General features: G+C 39.3%; 1 protein-coding gene across 1 annotated transcript in view; it reads left to right on the top strand.

Annotated features, from left to right (window-relative positions):
- Nucleotides 1-15,160, top strand: part of LOC124155341 (uncharacterized protein CG3556) — a 46,262-nt gene extending 31,102 nt beyond the window's left edge. Inside the window, exons 8-9 of the mRNA XM_046529079.1 lie at nt 8,270-8,424; nt 11,288-15,160. Coding sequence (XP_046385035.1) covers nt 8,270-8,424; nt 11,288-11,349 — 217 coding nt within the window. The 3' untranslated portion in view covers nt 11,350-15,160. The remainder of the gene's footprint in view (nt 1-8,269; nt 8,425-11,287) is intronic.
- Nucleotides 15,161-19,033: the final 3,873 nt, after the last annotated feature.

Raw genomic sequence — 19,033 nt, 5'->3', positions numbered from 1 at the left:
CATTTTTTCATCATCTGAAGGGTGGATCATCCTGGATGTTGTTTTGTATAAATTTCGGTGTAAAGTGCTACTTTTCCAAAAGCATTAAATTAAGAAAGCATCAACCTAAAAACATTTGCAATCGAAATCGTCATAACATTTATGTAAAAACTAAATTACGAAAGTATCCATTAATGGTTCTGTAATAATGATCTACGTAAAGTACAACGCTTTCAAAAGAAAAGCATTCAAACTAGTTAAAGGAGGTATTTTATGTGAGGTATGCTTCAGCTGTTCAATTTTCCAACTTTAAAAAATATGCATCTATTGCACAGTTAATAAAAAATACCTCAAACCATAATAAATGAGGTCGGATTGGAATGGTTTAGATTAGGATCTGGCATGTAAATTTTGATTTTTACAGCCGCATTAATTATCTATATTATTACAAGTGACATAGTATTGACAAATGCTATTCTATGGATTCATTGAGGAATGTAAAAAAAATTATTTTTATCATAAAGCTTTCATTTATTTCTTGGGTCAATTTATATAAATGTCAAGTCCATAGTTGCAAAAAGTGGCGGTATATTGAATTGACGAAAATGGCATTCTAGTCATGGAACCACTGAATTTTATTTTTACTTGATGTTGAAAGAGATATCCTTAGAACCATCCCAAAAATGTTATTTTCAATAGAGAGACCTTTTATTTCATAAAAAAACTATTATTAACAGCTTTGTAAAGAATTTGATAGTGAATACCTTATTTTACTCAACCAAAATTCTTGGTTAATATTGAAAATAACCTTTCCGCATTTCAACCCGGTCCCAAAAATACGGTTTAAGCAACATGAAAAATAGAATAAATATTTTTTAAACTCATTTGAATGACCATTTTTGAGTTTCATTTCCATTTACTGACTTATGATCATTAATTCATCATCATCAGTCAACAATCCTAAGATTGGTTTGACGCAGCTCTCCATTTCTCTCTCCTATCCGCTAATCTCTTCATAGCTGCATATTTATTCTCTTTTACATCCTTTATAACCTTGGTAAAGAGTTCTCGGGATCGCCACCGGGTCAGGAACTCCATATCTGCCAACGTTTCGATGTCCGACTCGGTCATCGTCCTCAGGGCTGTGAATGTCGAGTGAGGTGCTGCTCAGAGCATATCCGGAGTCTCTATTGATGGTATTCTTAGACAGTCTAATTTGAATAGACTCTTTAATGAGTCGATCCCAAAAGCCATTGGATCGGCAGAGCATCTTGGTGTCGTCAAACTTAACAGTATTTTTGCATTCCATCCAATGCTCTGCGATGGCTCACTTTTCGGGCTGTCCTAGGCGGAGGTGGCGCTTATGTTCTTTGAGCCGCGTGTCTATAGTGCGGCCCGTCTCACCGATGTATATTTTCCCGCACCCACATGGCACTTGGTAAACTCTCGGTCACAGCGTTTACCGAAAACCCACCCACACGGACCTTTACTTACATGGACGTAGTCACCACCATCCTTCGCAGAGAATGGCAGTAATGAAAAGCCTGATTCATCGAGCCGTATCTATCTCGGACAAAGATAGCCTAGCACCTGAACTAAAGCGCCCTCGGAAAACCTTCCAGCAGAATGGATATGATGAGAGACAAATTTCCAAGGCCCTAAAAAGGTCCATATCCAAGACCAACTCAAGGAGAGAAGATGGAGAAAGAGACGATCGAACTGCAAAGGCGTGTTTACCATACATCTCTTCAGTGTCGGGGAAAGTAGCGAGAATTCTGAAGAGATTCAACATCCAGGTCATCCACAAACCACCAAAAAAGATCCGGGACATGCTCGTCAAAGCAAAAGATACGGTAGGATTGAAGACACCTGGCGTTTACCAAGTTCCATGTGGGTGCGGGAAAATATACATCGATGAGACGGGCCGCACTATAGACACGCGGCTCAAAGAACATAAGCGCCACCTCCGCCTAGGACAGCCCGAAAAGTCAGCCATCGCAGAGCATTGGATGGAATGCAAAAATACTGTTAAGTTTGACGACACCAAGATGCTCTGCCGATCCGATGGCTTTTGGGATCGACTCATTAAAGAGTCTATTGAAATTAGACTGTCTAAGAATACCATCAATAGAGACTCCGGATATGCTCTGAGCAGCACCTGGAAACCTGTGCTCAAGACTATACAAAAGGATAGGCAAAACCACCAATCAGAGCATGCCGCTGACGACAGCCAATCAGCAGTCACCTGACCACCAGAGTGACTGTATATAAGCAAGTCAAATTCTCACTCGACATTCACAGCCCTGAGGACGATGACCGAGTCGGACATCGAAACGTTGGCATATGGAGTTCCTGACCCGGTGGCGATCCCGAGAACTCTTTACCAAGTCCATTCGCCGGGAAAGCACGAAATCTTTCTCCTTTATAACCTGTCCTATATAACTCATTCGGGGCCGTCCCTTGCCCTTTTTCCCTTCCACTTGTCCTTCAACGATTGTCTTCATCAGACCATCGTGCCTCAAAATGTGGCCAACTAAGTTGTCCCTTCTTCTGCTTAATGTTTTTAGGAGGCTTCTCTTTTCTCCTACTCTCCTTAGCACTTCCTGGTTACTCACACGGTCAATCCATTTTATCTTCATCATTCTTCGGTAGCACCACATTTCGAATGCTTCCACTCTTGACTTCTCTGCTGCTGTCAACGTCCAAGCCTCGCTTCCATAGAGAAACATACTCCATATGTAGCATCTGATGAATTGTTTCCTTACTTCTATTCTGGTATTTTCAGCTGTAAGAAGATTCTTCTTTTTGTAGAAAGCCCTCTTCGCCTGCGCTATTCTACTGTGTATTTCTTTCTTGCTCCGTCCATCGCTGGTAATTCGGCTTCCCAAGTAAGAGAACTCGTTCACCTCTTCAAGCTTATGCTGTCCTAGGTTGATGTTTGTTTTAGCCTCCTCTCTTTTGCTGCAAACTAATATCTTAGTCTTCTTTTTGTTGATTTTCAGCTGATATCTGGCCATTGTCCTTTCCATGTTTGTCAACGTCTTCTTCAAATCCTTCTCTGTCTCGGCTATGACTGCTATGTCGTCAGCAAATCGCAGCATACTAATTTTTTGTCCGTGGATATTGACACCCGAAGCTTTCTGCTTGATTTCGTTGATGGCTTTCTCTATGTAAACATTAAAAATTAAGGGGAAAGCGCACAACCTTGTCTCACCCCTTTTCTTATTCTCGCTTCTGCACCATTTGGTCCACATTTGATCACAGCTACTTGGTTTTTATACAAACTATGAATAATTCTACGATCATTGTAGAGTGCGCCGATTTCTTTCAAAATTCTAAGCATTGAATTCCATTCAACGTTATCAAAGGCCTTTTCTAAATCGACAAATGATATGAAGGTTGGTTTGTTTTTCTCCATTCTCTTCTCTATGATCATCCTAAGAGCCAAAATTGCTTCCCTTGTGCCCCTGCTTTTCCTAAATCCGAATTGGTCCTCATCCAGGAATTCTTCTGCTCTTCGTTCAATTCTCCTGTAAATAATTCTTGTCAGAATCTTCGACGCATGTGTCGTCAGGCTTATGGTCCTAAATTCTTCGCACTTCTCAGCTCTCTTCTTTTTGGGTATGGGAATGATGATGTTCTTCTCGAAGTCACTAGGTAAATCTCCTGTTGAGTACATATCGCAGATAGTTTTAAACAGTTGAGTTAAGACCTTTTCTCCTGCATTTTTTATTAACTCTGCTGGAATGTCATCTATTCCTGGGGCCTTATTCTTTCGCAGGTCTCTTACTGTAGCGTCAAATTCCGATCTTAAGATGCATGCTCCAATGTTATCCTTTTCAACTTCACTTTCCTCTTCGAGAACTTTTGAGCTAAGTTTGCTCCCGTTGTATAATTCCTCCAGGTATTCCTTCCATCTCTTGGCTTTGTCTTCGTTTTCAATTAGAATGTTTCCATTCCTGTCCCTTATGCTATTACATTTTGTGTTTCGTTCCTTGAAATGGTTCCTCACTATTCTATAGGCCGCTTCCACTTTCCCTTTTACGAGGTTATTTTGTACGTCCTCACATATGTTCCTCATACACGCTTCTCTGGCTTTCCTCGCTTGGCGGCAAATCTCGTTCCTTATTCTCTTGTAGCAAGCCTGTCCTTCCTCAGTATTCGTATTCTTATACTTTCTCCTTTCTTCAATGAGGTCTAGGATTTCATCCGAAATCCATGGCTTTTTCTTAACACATTGTCTTATCCCTAGAACTTCTCTAGCGGCCTCCTGAAATCCACTTTTTATGGTAGTCCAGTTATTCTCAACTGAGTTTTCAGACTGATCTAGTCCTATCTTGCGCTCCACTACTTCTTGAAAGGCCTGTTGATTTTTTGGCTCCTTAAGTTTCTCTAATTGCCAGGTGTTCTTTGCTGATTTCTTCAATTTCTTGAATTTCAGATGGCATTTCATCACCACTAGATTATGATCACTGTCGATATCTGCCCCCGGGTAGCTTTTACAGTCCGTTATCTGGTTTCTAAACCTCTGCTTCATTAAAATATAGTCTAGTTGAAATCTTCTTTTGTCTCCTGGCATTTTCCATCTGCATCTTCTTCGCATGTGATTCTTAAATAGAGTGTTGGCAACCACTAATTTGTGTTCTGTGCAGAACTCTAACAGCCTTTCTCCTCTTTCATTTCTATTTCCTAACCCATATTTTCCGGTTATTCTTCCATCATGGCCTTCGCCGACGACAGCGTTCCAATCTACTAAAACAATTAGGTTTTCTTCACCCCTTACCTTTTTGATTACTTCCTTTATATCATCGTAGACGTCTTCAACTTCTTCATCCTCGTAGTCTGTCGTGGGCATGTAGACCTGTAGCACTACGGTATCTACCGGCTTAGTCTCTATCTTCACCATAACTATCCTTTCATTGTACTGTAGGAAGCTTTTCACACGCATTCCGGCGCTCTTTCTGAGCATTATCCCAGCCCCAGCATTACCGTTCAGGGATCCTGTGTGTATAATCCTATAGCTTCCACTCCAAAAGTCTTCCTCCTCAGGCCATTTCATTTCGCTGATTCCTAGCACGTCGATATTCAATCTTTCCATTTCCACTTTAAGGTTTTCTAGCGTTTTTCTAGCTTAAAGTTTCTACCGCAAGTCCTGAGTGATCTCACGTTCCATATACCTATCCTCATAACTTTATCACAATTGACCGATTTACCCTCTCGGGTAGTCCCCGCCCGGAGATCCGAATGGGGGACTAGTTTACCTCCGGAATTTTTTACCTGAGAGAATTCCATCATGCCAGACAATTTAAAGTTGGAGTAGCTGCGCCTCCTCGGGATAATAATGTGGTGGTTTCCCCTTGCCTTCCACATCGCAGTACTACAACCGTTTAAGTAAATGTTACCACGCCTGAAGTGCAATGAGTGTCGCTGTACTGACCATCGTGATCTCCACCTTCACTCATATGAAGAAGAGCTGCTGCCCTCTCCTCCGGGTGATGTGAGGCATAATTGTTGGCGGCCTCTCATCGCCAAGTCACGGTATCTTCACAGGCTTAGTGTATCATTTAGATGGCCTATCTCACCCAGGGATAGACCCATACCGCCTCGGATAACCGCCGCTTTTTGTCCACGACTGCTTATTCGACAAGTAAACTTGCTTATATCGCAGCTAACCTCTATATCTAGAGGTTGACCCACCATCCGCAACCCGGTGGACGCACTCGGTGGCTTAAAGCTCAGCCGCGAGGATCATTAATTAAACACTAATAATGCTTTGGATATATTGGAGAATTATGAACGAACCGAGCAGAACTTGGCACCATGGCATAGCGTTTCGTAGCGTACAAGCCAGATCCAAAAGAAATGATGACGTGCACATTGTGCGACGGCGTGTGCACTGCACAAGTCGCATGGAGTTGTTCAAAAGGAATTGCAAATGTATGGATAGCAGTTACACAGGAATCTTCTCTGTCCACAGCAGTTACAATACAAATGACGACGTCTGGAAATCTTGTCGAATCATTCAAAAGGTGTTCCAAATGTGTAGACAGCAGTCCAACGCGAACATACTTTGTACAAAGAAGTTCGGAGGGGGATTTTAAATGAGTTACAAATTTCTTCATACTTCCAATTTTTGGTAAAAATGATTGAGAATGAGTTTCGCAATAGATCCATGACAGATTTCAATGTTTCAAAATAGTTTCAAAAGGGTTCAAATCAGTTGCAAAGCAAATATTTTTTCCCTGAGTGGTGACTGCATGGTCTGCATGGAATCAGTTTCTCTTCGCAACACTTTCCAATTGTGCAGGTAGTGTCCACAGATGAGAGTCGAGCTTTACTTTCAACTGATGCAGCAGTCAGCTTTCTGCAGTGTGTATCTCTCTGCTTGGGTTAAGGTGGATCCACTTGGTACAAGGACGGTGCGTTCAAAACCTCCGATCGCTCGGCAAAAACACCAGACAAGCGAGAGGCGGGTACTGCGCGAATAGGGCAACTGCGCGTCCTCCACACCACACATTCAATTCATTTCTCACCGTAAGATGTCAGTATGTGGTTATTGGCAATCTGATTAACTACACTGTCTCAATTGATTCTCCCGCCAAGTGAGCACTAAGAAGAGACAGGCAGAAAACTCGCCGAATGGCTTCGGCATTGACATCTCTACACCTTTACGCGGATAAAAGATAATTTTTGTGTTAACGCAGTATGTGAAACATTACGCCCATTCCAATTCAAAACAAAAGAAGGGACATGTTGACTTCTCGAGATGTTCAGATCCATGACAACGCCCGTCATCTCAGCGCTGATGCAGCCCAACCGCTCCTCGTGCGATTTCAATGGGACATTTTCGATCACCCACCATGCAATGCCAACCTTGTACCCTGTGACTTCCATCTCCATGCTGAAATGAAGATTTGGTTGGGAGGGGGGCGTTTTCAAAAAGGCGATGAGCTTCAGGCAAAATTCATTGAAAGTCATTGGTGGCAACATCCAAAGAAGAAGGTACAGTAAAGCTTGTCTACTGGCACGACCAATTCCTCAATCACGGAGACGATTCTGTCGAAAGGATTCCACAAATGTACTCAATATTTAGCAATGACTTTATTTACAATCAATCACTTCGTCTTCTGTTCATGGCCTTCGGAGGTTGAAAAAAATAACCGGCCTCGTATTTGTCACTTCCAACTCTCCTTTAATTTCTAATGTTAGTTTTCTGTCACCATTTTGGAATTCTGGTCATCATTAATTGTTTTTATTGAATGATTTTCGAAAAATATCGATAATTTTCGTGGTAGTCCACTCAAATTGCAGTTTTTCCTGGGCATTGGTGTGGATAGTTTCATGATTCAAAATTGTAAAAAGGCCGAAATTGTTACTTTTTGTTTTTATATATTCAATTTAATTAAAATATATTTAAAACATATTACATATATCTATACAGTGAAAATACATATAAGTTAATTATATGTCGAGGCATAAGCAAAAAAATAACAAATTTAGCCTTCTTTTGCCAATAATTGCAATTTTGTGTCAAGAAATTTTGTTAACAAACCACAAATTTGGATTCAGTACACCTCTAAAACTAACTTATAAAGGAAGAAAGCAAAAGATCGCAAAAATGTGTACGCAAAACTCCAAAAGCCATAGGGATAACATTCATAGGAATATGTATGTACTTCAATGTTGAAATGAAACTTATTTGTGAAAAGTTACTTGGTTCTGAGATATGAAGGATAATAGCTAAATAGTGTAACAATATATTGCTTTTAATGCGATTTTTGCAATATTGCTTCACAAAATTTGTCTCAGATCTGCATTCAGCAACCCAAAAGCATTAAGTGAAAAAGAATTAAAACTATTTACTCCAAAAGTTACCAACACATAGAGCAATACCGCTCTAAGCGACATCTTTACTGGACTAAAGTGTATATTTGTATCAGGAAAACTACCAAAAATAACCCATCTAATATTGTAACTAGCAATTGGCTCAATGGCAGTTCTGTATTTAAAGTATGTACGTATACACCATAGTGTAATCATGCTCAGGAAAATGTTTCAAGCTGCTTTATTCACGAATCACTTGAGTATGGATTCTTTTTGTATTTGGTTCTGATTCTGAGCAAGAGATCTGGATGGGACCAAGGGTCAAACTGACCTATCCTTGCTCTATTTCACCTGCTTTTAACTACCTACTTCAATGCCCTGCCTTGCATATGAGCGCTGAGACACCTCCAAGGCAAATGAAGTCTCATTCTTTCATTGAAAATTGAACACGTTGATTCTGTTGCAGGTTTGCGTCGTCCACTTGGCCCAATGGCCACTACATCCACACGATCCACAACTTGAGGGAGCAACCGGCTGCCCACCGCTATTGGCTGCTGTACCGCCTTGCCTCCCTCCCCGACCCCATGGACCCTCCATCACACCACCAACTGTCGCCCAGAGGTGCGTGCCATTCATGTTGGCTTCCTGCCAACTTTTCAATGTCAACTCCCTGCATGAAATATGTGTAATGATGTATGCATGTAGGGTGATGAGGTTCCAATCAGGCGAGCCCTTTAGGTAGTGGGCACAGCCTTTTGGGTAGAGCCCACAGTCCTCACAAAAATATGTTAATCTTGAAAATGGGTGGCGCGGATGCCAAAACAGGATAAACTATGGTCATTCCTATGGACTCCAATATTTTAAATAAAACCAAAAATAAAGCATCCAGTTTAGTACCCAGTCATTGATGAACGCAATTCTCATAAATGAACTCTGATTGGCAAACCTGTAAATGATGCTATTTTAAAGATTTGAATTGTTAATTTTTATTGTATTTACAGCTTTTGAGTGTCTTTAAACGTGAAAAAAATAGGTTTGCATTCTTTAAATAGCATCAATTCTACTCCCTATAGCACTTTTAAAGAGGCGGTAATGAAAAATTCATAATGAATTTTAAAAACAAGCTCCAACCTCCAGCCCACAGCTGATGTCCATTGTAGTGAGCTTGGTGATGACGATTCTGTGTATGTAGAACACCTATCAAGTGTGACATGGGTTTAAACTCATCCTATCAACATTATTCTCAATATCAATTCCCTCTCTAACCCAAAGGAATGGGATTCAGCATCCAAGGTCACAACCAAGATCAAGGATGGATTTTTTGTAGAGATGGGTCGAATAGCAGATTTTTCGAACTGGAATATCGAATTCGAATATTAATTCATTGCTCGAATATTCGAATACCTCGAATACTAGAATTGCGCAAAGCATATTAAACGTACGTTTCTTCTTCTATTTCACTTGATGAATGTGTAAATAAAAAGGCACACAGTGTAACCTCGATCTATCGTTTTTCAAGGGGATGGACGAAAAAACGATAAATGTGGGAATGTTTGACTAGGTCGCCTATGCAGCAGGAAACCCAAGATTTTGGCGAGTAATTGTGATTTCCTTTAAAGGATTCAAACCTGAATTTAGCTGATTAATGGAATATTTTAATTTTATGGAAACAATTTGGGCTTATAGTTGATTCAACTAACATCTCTTTCAAATATCCTAAGGGGACACACCACATTGCGAAAAAATGATTGCATGCCGTCTCGGCATTTACACTGCTACGAAGGATTTCTGTCTGATGTATACATTCTTATCTACCAAACGCCATTTCAGCGGCACGCCCATCTGATACTCGGCATCATCCAACTTCTTATTTTCAGCAGGTAGCTCGCTTTACCCCCACTCCTGCTGTCAAGTGCTAGCGGACAATCCACAACGATGCGGATTTGCTTCTTCTTCAATTATTTTCAGTCCATATTTGGAAGGTCTCACGAGATAAGCAGATGAATTCGAATTGCTAGCAGGGAGAAACCAAATATTCTGATAAAATATCCCTTCGTCTGTGACTGTGACAATGGAGTTTTTATCATAACTCATAAATTGTAACTTGATATATGTTTTCGGAAAAAAAATACAGCATCAACTTCCGAGAAGCTCAGCTGCAAGGATATCGAGTTTCGCCAGAAAGCTAAGTCTCCGTCATATTTTGACATTTATTTCCTTGCGTAAAAAGGTTAAATAAATTCAGAAATACGTCGTGTTTAGTCTTATTCTTTTTTAAATTATGCGCACATTACTGATATTTCAATCTAATAAATGTGTAATATCAATTGCCAAAAATCATTGTTAGACACCTTTTGGGCTAACAGATGACTCATGCAGCAGTTGACCTCCAGAAATGGGGAACTTCAAAGCAGGTAGGCAGAAAAGGTCAGTGGGGGAGAAAGAGGGAAGGGTGAAACACGATTCTATTATTCTCCTGTAACTTGATATTTTCTTTTGAAGCCTTGGATTTATGGTCTTCGTAATACGAACCCTGCGCGAGTTGGGGCCTTTTGTTTGATTTCGGAGAGGAGGAAAATCGTCGTAGGAGGAGGGGCCGAGGGCTGGTGTATGGATGGATTACCATCCCAGGGCACCGAGGTTCTCCTGGTGGGGGAAACAGGGGATTTTCGGAATTTTTCAACCAATCATATTTGGTTCCCCACGTCGAACTCTTTTCACCGCTCTAATCTGCGAATTTGATGTAGTTCGTCAACTTGCTTAAAACGGCGCTGCATGTACTAAACTACTGTACATATTTCCGAGTCAACTAACAACGACGTTCGCGCGACAGTGTATGGCGCGAAATTCAAAGTATTCGAGGTATTCGAGGTTGTACCTTTAGCATAATTATTCGAGATATCGAATATTTTCTAGTATTCGAGGTATTCGAGTATTCGCGGATACTATTCGCACATCTCTAATTCTTCGCATATGGCTGCAAATCCATAAGTACACAATGTGTACGAAGGCCATGAGGGATGAAAAAGAGTCTTCGTTGAAAATCCATGGCATGTTGCCGTTATTATTCCATGGTCATTATTCCATCATGCATGTACTTGTGCTATTTTCATACTGAGGTGTCTTATTCCATGTTTATTGCTTAGAATTAACAAAACACAGCTGCAATGTGCATTAAAAAATCATAATGGCACTGGGTGCTTTAAAGCTAATTTCCCCATTCATTCCAAACTGACTGAAAACCTCTTCATGGTAATTTTTGCATTAACTTCACCAGGTTCAGTGCTTACGTTTTCCATGAGAGTCACCACAGAAATCCACATGAAAGAAACATGGGCACTAGAATTTCACTCATAAAGGGGAGGTGCTCCTCATTTGGATAATTTCTTGCCAATTGTTTCTCTAAACAGGCCCTTGTGTGAAGCAGGTTTTGAGGCAGCAAACAATATGGCAAATAATATGATATTCTTTTGCTTAATTGCAGGAGTGGATGACTTATTGGTGAATGATGGAGACCACTTTCTCTTCTGGTATAAGAAACTCTGAGGGGCGTGAGCGCTGTTGGATTGATGGAGCAGGAGGGGAGGGGGGAGAGAGTGGGCTTGGCTGGCTGACGTGAACTCGCTACTCAGGATATAATGTACACACAGAGTGACGGTGTGTGCTCCAAGAGCATGCGTCGGAGATAATGATAGAGAAGGCACGTTGTCATTATTGCTTTGACAATGGATGGGGGAGGATTTGAACATGGACCACTAGCACACAGAGATGACGACTGTAAACGAGCAGTAGCACTCATTCGTGTCTCACTATTCATTGAGAGATGGACGGATCAGATTTCGGGGAGTGCTATCGACATATTTAATCTTAAATCAATTATTCGTGGAGTTCTGAGGTATTCTTTTGAAGCACTATTTACTAAGCCAATGTTTGGAATTTTATTCCCCCGTAATCCATTACCTGATGCACTTACTCTCTTGCTCAGCGCTTCTTCTGGACGGAGGTTGGTTTGGTTAGGTAAGGCTAGAGCTCACCCCAGACTTAGCAACAGGCATGTGAAATGTGCACCTACAGGGTGGGCGGCCAGATCCTTTTGCTGCCGTGCCACCTCGCGCTCGGAGGGCACATTGTTTGGGGCCGTCGAAAGGCTTAACCGCATAGGTCAGCAGACCTCCCTCCAGACACCCCACCACTCTTTCTTACAACCATATTTCATCAAAGTCTGAGGAAGTAAATATGGCATTCCAAAAGATTCACTTCATAAAAAGTGCTTCATCAGAAGACGCAAGAATCCTGCGAATTCCTAATTTGCGATTTAAATGAGAGAGGTCAGAAAAATTGCTATTATGTGTACTTATGGCACACGTCCACCCTCTACTGTGTGAATGGACAAGAGAGATGAAAAGATCAAAAATTTCTATAATGTGATTGAATGAGGCTGCCTGCCGTTGTTTAAATGGCTTGTAAAAAGGAAGATGAGATTGATATCAGGAGAGGATACACGTAGCATTGGAGTAGCCAATTTGCAAGGCATTTTTATTTTTAAATTTTTTTCTACATTATTTTCAAAAAATGCTGCTCACTGATTGCGCCGAGGCAATGGTTGTATGCGCTGTGTGTTTGTTTGAGTGTGCATGTGTGTGTGCTTGTGTTTGATGCGATGAATGCCTTCTTTTTGGTCAGGTCTCCATAGCGCACGACCTCACTGACTGAGGACATGTATGTAATCAAGTGTGTGTATGTGTGATTGAATGTCATATTTTTTTAATTGTCAGATTTTAGAATTTTATCATTATAAAAGAAAGCATTATTGGCATGGGATAGTTTCACATAACCAACCTGATAAAAAGCACATGTAACATAGGTTTGTTTTACACCTGAGCTAATCTACAGACAGCATTTGAGGTTTAAATGGTTATTTTCCAGAAATTCTCCAGGAGAAGGAAATTTTTTTCCGATATGTACAAATATTTGCATACATTAACTCAGCCTTTCAACTCATGATTTTTGCGTCGATTTCATAATTTCTTTTGACCAAGTGAGGAGCTTTGATGATCACTTGTTGGTGTGAGCATGTACTATATATCGTGCAATATGCAATGAATTCAAAATTATCGCAGGCAGTGATAATATTCCAGCTTTCCACAGTATATTCTTATAAGTGTCATAAATGATTGTAATGTAAATGTTATAGCTTTCTTGTCTTATTTTATATGATGATGAATGTAAGATATAGCCTGTAATCTTGCCCACGACTTGACTTTTATGCTTATTTTAGTAAAAGAAAGTTATAACAATGTGCTTATTGCATTTCACAAAGATTGGCATAGGTATAAATCAATTTTCCGCTGGCATTTCTTATTTATGGCTAATAATCAGTGACTTAGCAATGACTGCTGCCATAGTCTGTATGGAACACTGATTATTTTATGGCAATGCATTTTTAGTTACCAATTTTGTAGAAATATTTAGTCACCAATCATTTGATAACTTTCGAAATCCAGTGAGTGCTCAATTAAATATTTATTTAGTGGAATAATGAGTTATGCTGGATAATAATTAATTAAAGTTTCCATTAATAAATGTACCTTACTCTGGGATATTTTCTCTGAAATAGCTGTAAATACTTGGAATGGATTCCATCGAGGAATGTGTCAACAAATTTCTTTTTACCTGTATACAGCTCACATGCTGCAGTTTACATGAAACATGCATATAAATATTATGTAACAAATGTAAATGTTATCCATATGTTCATTGTATATATATGCACTATTTATATTTAATGTATAGTGTAGCATGTGCGCTGTAATAACAATTAATGCATTAAGAACACATTTGATTTTAGATATTTCTAGAAAAAGATGAAATCCTATTCAGGAAATAAATATTTTCAGCTTATGGTAATGCTGAAATAATGGACTTTGATTCATTTTTAGAATCTGCTTTTATAAATACGAACAGTATGGCAATTTCTGTTGTATTAGTACATATGAATATGCAGTACTAACGTATATAGGAACTTGATGGCATCATGTATTTTCATTTGTTGTTTGATTTGATTTCAACTTCAATATGTCGCCTTTCTGTTTTCGTTCAATTACTTAACCAAAAATGTGGTATGACACACTATATATATTTCCCTAACGTCCAATATGTCATTCCAATTCATACCTACATAATGTGGAGGCAGCTATTCCTCACATATAGCCACAATTCTACTACAAATTGTTCACTTACATTTCCATTAACAAAAATGAATATAATTATACATGCATGATAATTTATAATAAGGTGTTGCGTTTGAAGATGACTTATGTAACCATATCCCGCTATTTTGATGAGTTCCTATAACATTTTGATGAATGAAGTATGGAATTTATGTGCTATCGAAATGTCTTACATTAAAAGTAATCTTGTAGAAGAGTAGTCATGCTAGTGCATAATGTGGCTGCAGCCATAATGAAATGAATTCAAGAAACTCCGATGCCAAGTTTCTTCCCTTCACATTGCCTCCCCGAGAGAAAACAAAAGAGCAATTGGCATTTTCTATTTTGGTGTTGCGTGGCTGGAGTATGAAAATATTTATTGAAGGTGAGGAAAGAATTTAGGCGTTTTTTTCATAAATGTGAATGGAAATTATTTGTTTTATGCTTGTATGGGGAGTTTTACACAATAGCTTGCCCATAATAAATTGATATTACAAGAAATAAAATTGAATCTACCCAATGAGGCTTTTTGAGAAGTAGATAGAGAAGAAGGTGATCAATCCAAATATTTTGCACCGACATGAAGCCATTTCTTTGGGGTGATGCAGCTAAAGGATGATGTAATTATATAAATACATAGGTGTATCTATCTCATCTGTAATACGTACATATAGGAGATCAGTTCATTGGGAGGTACTTAATTCCCCGTGAGGGAATGGTGCATATGCTGATTCAACCATGACATACATTATGTTGAGGTGGTAGGATTTTGGCCCAGCATATCCCTTTTCTATGAGATGTGTTTTTTTTATCTCTTCCTTTGAATTTCTTTTATCTTTGAGGTTGAGTGCATCCATTCCTCCTACCTATTCCTAAAAATTGTCATTTCTCTTCACTTCAAAAAGCTTTTCTGCCTCACTCTTTGTTGTGTACATACATAGTTGTTCCTTCTCATCTCACGACCATTTGTCCTCATTTACCCTCTGCTGACATCCCCACATCTTCTGATGCAAGCATTTTGTGAAACTGTAATTATGAAGTGAAGTTCATTCATTGGCTGATAATACGTTTGCGAAAAGTTGATTTTTTTACTGTAAAAGGCAAGGCATGGAAATAAAAGCATAATCAAAAGTGTCTGTGGACCAGAATGCCTCTTGTTTATTTCCCATTACCTCGCATGCTGAACTTATATAGGTAATTGCTTCATATTCACTTATTCCCCCAATCCAAAAACATGAGACAAAAGTGTGAGCAAACAAAAAAATTACCTCCTCTCTAATTGTAAGTACGTATCATTCTCAGTTGATTCTAGTGCTCAGTACAGTCACATTTAATTTGTATCTGTTGAGCCTTCAATTGATGTTTGGACAATGCAAAAACATATTGCAGCAGCATACAAGCTGAGTGAGGGCAATATGGAAGGGTTTTTATTGAATCTATTGCATGAAAATAAGTGCAGATACATTGCAATATGGATTTTTTTATTTTTTCATTGTGTGCATTGGTTTCAGAGGAAATGCATGCATTGTTGATTGTAGTAAGTAGTGAGAAAAAAATCATATTCATAAAATTTATGATGTAAGACATGATTGAAAAAGATTAAAAACATATGAAAAAGTACTTCGTACGTAAATTGCAAAGGAAAAAAGTCTTGAAAGTAATCTTAAAGAGACCATATGTAAATGGAAGGAAAATGTCAATTTACAATCCAACTATAACATCAATATTTGCACCTGTAGCAAATTTCATGTCATTTTTATAACTAATAGTATGAACTTATTGGTAATTATCAAATACGCCTGTCAAAGGTATTATTTTTTCCAGATTTTTTTCTTTGTATGCGCCACTGTAAGTAATAACCGAATGTGAATTTAAACTCTAAAATTTAGCATTAGTAGTCAGGCCCGTCGCTAGCTTATCTGGCGCCCGGGGCAAACTGTGCTCGTGCCCCCCCCCCTCCCATTGAAATATCTGCGATCTGGAAATTTGAGGTGCTGTGGAAATATTATTGAAAACATTTTGTATAGTAAACATATTTTACTGATTACGAAAGTAAAATATACAAGGATATTTGAAAATTTTAAAATGAAACAGTACAACAAGAATACAAATACAGATTAATATTCAAGGACATTTATACGAACATTATAAAGGAATCTTTCTCGCCTTACTTTCTGCGAAAGATTTGATCAATTCTTGGAAATTCAATTGTCTAGCTTCCTCATTCTCAATAGATAACGTTGCCAGTGCCACCAATCGTTCTTGAGACATTGACGATCTCATGTAGGTTTTTATAAGTTTCAGCTTGCTGATACTTCTCTCCCCGCTAGCTACTGTAACCGGTATCGTAAGTAAAATACGAAAAGCTATCCAGAGGTTTGTGAATAAATCCTGGTGGTCACTCTTCTTGATAGAATTCAAAATCTTCAATGGTGTCGCTTGTGTTTTTTTCATTTCTTCATCAATGATTAAGCTGACATGCTGTAGCTCATTGTAAAGTTCAATTCCGTTAATGTCAGAAAGACCTTCACGTATCAGATATTTCTGAAGTTCCTGACAATGGATCTTTAATTGATCATTTCCCGGGAGGTTGTTTAAATTGAATAGGAAACCCCATTTACTTTTGTGTTCATTGAGCTGCCTGAATCGCTCCTTGAGGGATGTAGATACAGTGTCTATTAGAGGGTAGAATACGTCCCTCAAAAAATCTTTTCGTAGTAGCTTCGTAATTATCTGTGCTTTCATAAGAAAATTGTCTTTTGTTCTTAGCACGTCGTTTTTTCGGGAAATCACATAGGATTCCTGCACTTTCAGCGATACTTTGAACATCTATAATTGATTGACTGAATCCGTTCTCTCAATGATTATCAACAAATTGGATACATTTTTCAATTTGAGCTATTGCTAATGAAACATCTGCGGTTTTGCCCTGGAGAGTTTTACTGACGAGATTGACCTGGAATAATAAGGTATGCCAAATCTTCAAGCAGACCAGAAATGAAAAATCTTCGAAATGTGTAATCAAGGATTTGGCCACGGACGAGATCTTGGGATCGTCAGCAGTCTCTGAAAGCTCAAGTAGCGCTTCCAAAATCTCATTGTACTGATAGAGTACTGCGTTTATTGAATTGATACAAGCTTCCCATCGAGTTTCACAAACTTGCTTTAAAGTGAGACTTTTAACATGATCACTTTATGATGCACCAACGCTTTGTCGAGGCGGAAAACAAGACAAATAATCGTTGGAGAATCCCAAAAAGTGAAACTGACTTCACTGAGGACTTGGCTCCATCGGATATAACTAAATTGAGGCTATGGCAAGCACAAGGAACAAAGGTTGCTAATGGATATTCTTCTTAGTATGCGAGCTTGAACTCTCTTATGGATTCCTTTCATATTTGCACCGTTATCATAACCTTGACCTCTACAATCTTCCATATTTAGACCACATTCAATTATTTCATCAATTAGCAGATTACTTAGAGACTCACCAGTCGATTCTTTAATTATTCTATAGTTGATGAAACTTTCTTCTACACTAATCCGTCCATCTTGAGCTGGGTCTTCGTCTACATACCGAATGGTCAATGCGGTTTGTTCTTGATGACTTTCATCGGGTGTGCAGTCCATAATAACGGAGAAATTGTTTTGCACTCGTTTGTTGAGCACTCGTTTTATTTTCTTGGCAATGTTGGTTTTTACCTGTCTTCCCATAAGGCAGATAAACTCATTCTGAATTGAAGGGCTTAACATGTGAACAGAGTGTTTCCGCTCCAAATCCATGAATGGCCAAATGTGTTCCATCATTACGCTATCGAATTTGCCCAAGAGCTGGACTAGTCCGAGAAAATTCCCATTGTTGGGCGTAAATAACTTGCACGAGGAACCTCGAAAGAGTATATTGTGCTCCGCCAAGTACAAGATTATTTCAACAAAGCGCTTTAATATTTCTTGCCAACGTTCCGTTGTTCTCCTCACTTGATCTATCAGCTCTTGATCCATTGCTGAATTTGTGTTGAGCCGCAAGTGAGCCTCAGTCCATTGGGCCATGCATTTAAAATGCTCCGGTGAAGTCTCATGCGAAATCAATCGTTCTTGAACATGTTTCCAATCGTTAAAGCCTGATTTTTTAGCGAGCTGAGACTTTAAGTTGATGCCATGCAAGCGACAGCAGAAACAGAAAGTTGAACCACCAGTTCGAGAATAGATGAGCCGACGACGATGAACCCTCTCGCCATTTACTGCGCGACGGAACTGATATTCATTAAAAAAAATGCCGAGATTGGGAATTCCGTGGGTAATCTTTATCAGATTGAAAAAATCCATAATGGGGCCCTGCCAATACTAATTGATCACGCTCGGGCCCTGTTAAAAATTCAGGCCAAGTTGATGGATCATGTGATAAAGAAGAATTTACAATGTCATGATCAGAATCTTCTATCTCGTCTGCCGTGCTTTCTGCTGTGACCAAACCTGTCATGTTTTCGCTAGGATCGCAGTTGTTGTGGTTGTGACTTGGATGCTCGTCGTCAGTGGTATTATTTGTATGATCACCTTCGATAAGTTCTGCTTCTTGAGTTTGCACAGGAGTATTATGTTAACAAATTGCGACAGTTTCGGCACTTTCACCATCACTTTTTCATGAGCTTTCTCAACTTCCATTCTTCGTTTTCGTCCCATAGCTCCCGAAAGTTGTCACAAAGTTTGGAAAAGCTCGAACACTTTCTGTTAAAATCGTCGACTTGTCAAATTATTGGTAAAAAAAAAACGTTTGCCGCCCTCGTAAGTGAAGTAGGTGATTCTGAAAGGTTGGTTTGTTTACATTTCGCGCGCGGGAATTCTCAGCCTACCTGGGCTAAAATTTCGGCACATTGTGATCACTCTACACCCCAAAAACTACTCTTCTCTGTCTTGGGTTTTGTTGTTTTGTGCGTTCTGAACGAAACTGTCACCCTCCAGTTGAATATTTTCTTCGCCGTCGGTATCGGTTTCGTCGGCTTGACCACTCGCACACGTTTCAC

The sequence above is a fragment of the Ischnura elegans genome, chromosome 3 (genome assembly GCF_921293095.1).
Source record: "Ischnura elegans chromosome 3, ioIscEleg1.1, whole genome shotgun sequence".
In the NCBI taxonomy this organism is placed as follows: Eukaryota; Metazoa; Arthropoda; class Insecta; order Odonata; family Coenagrionidae; genus Ischnura; species Ischnura elegans.
The sequence above is the reverse complement of the archived record's forward strand: the minus strand, read 5'-3'. Positions and strand labels throughout refer to the sequence as shown.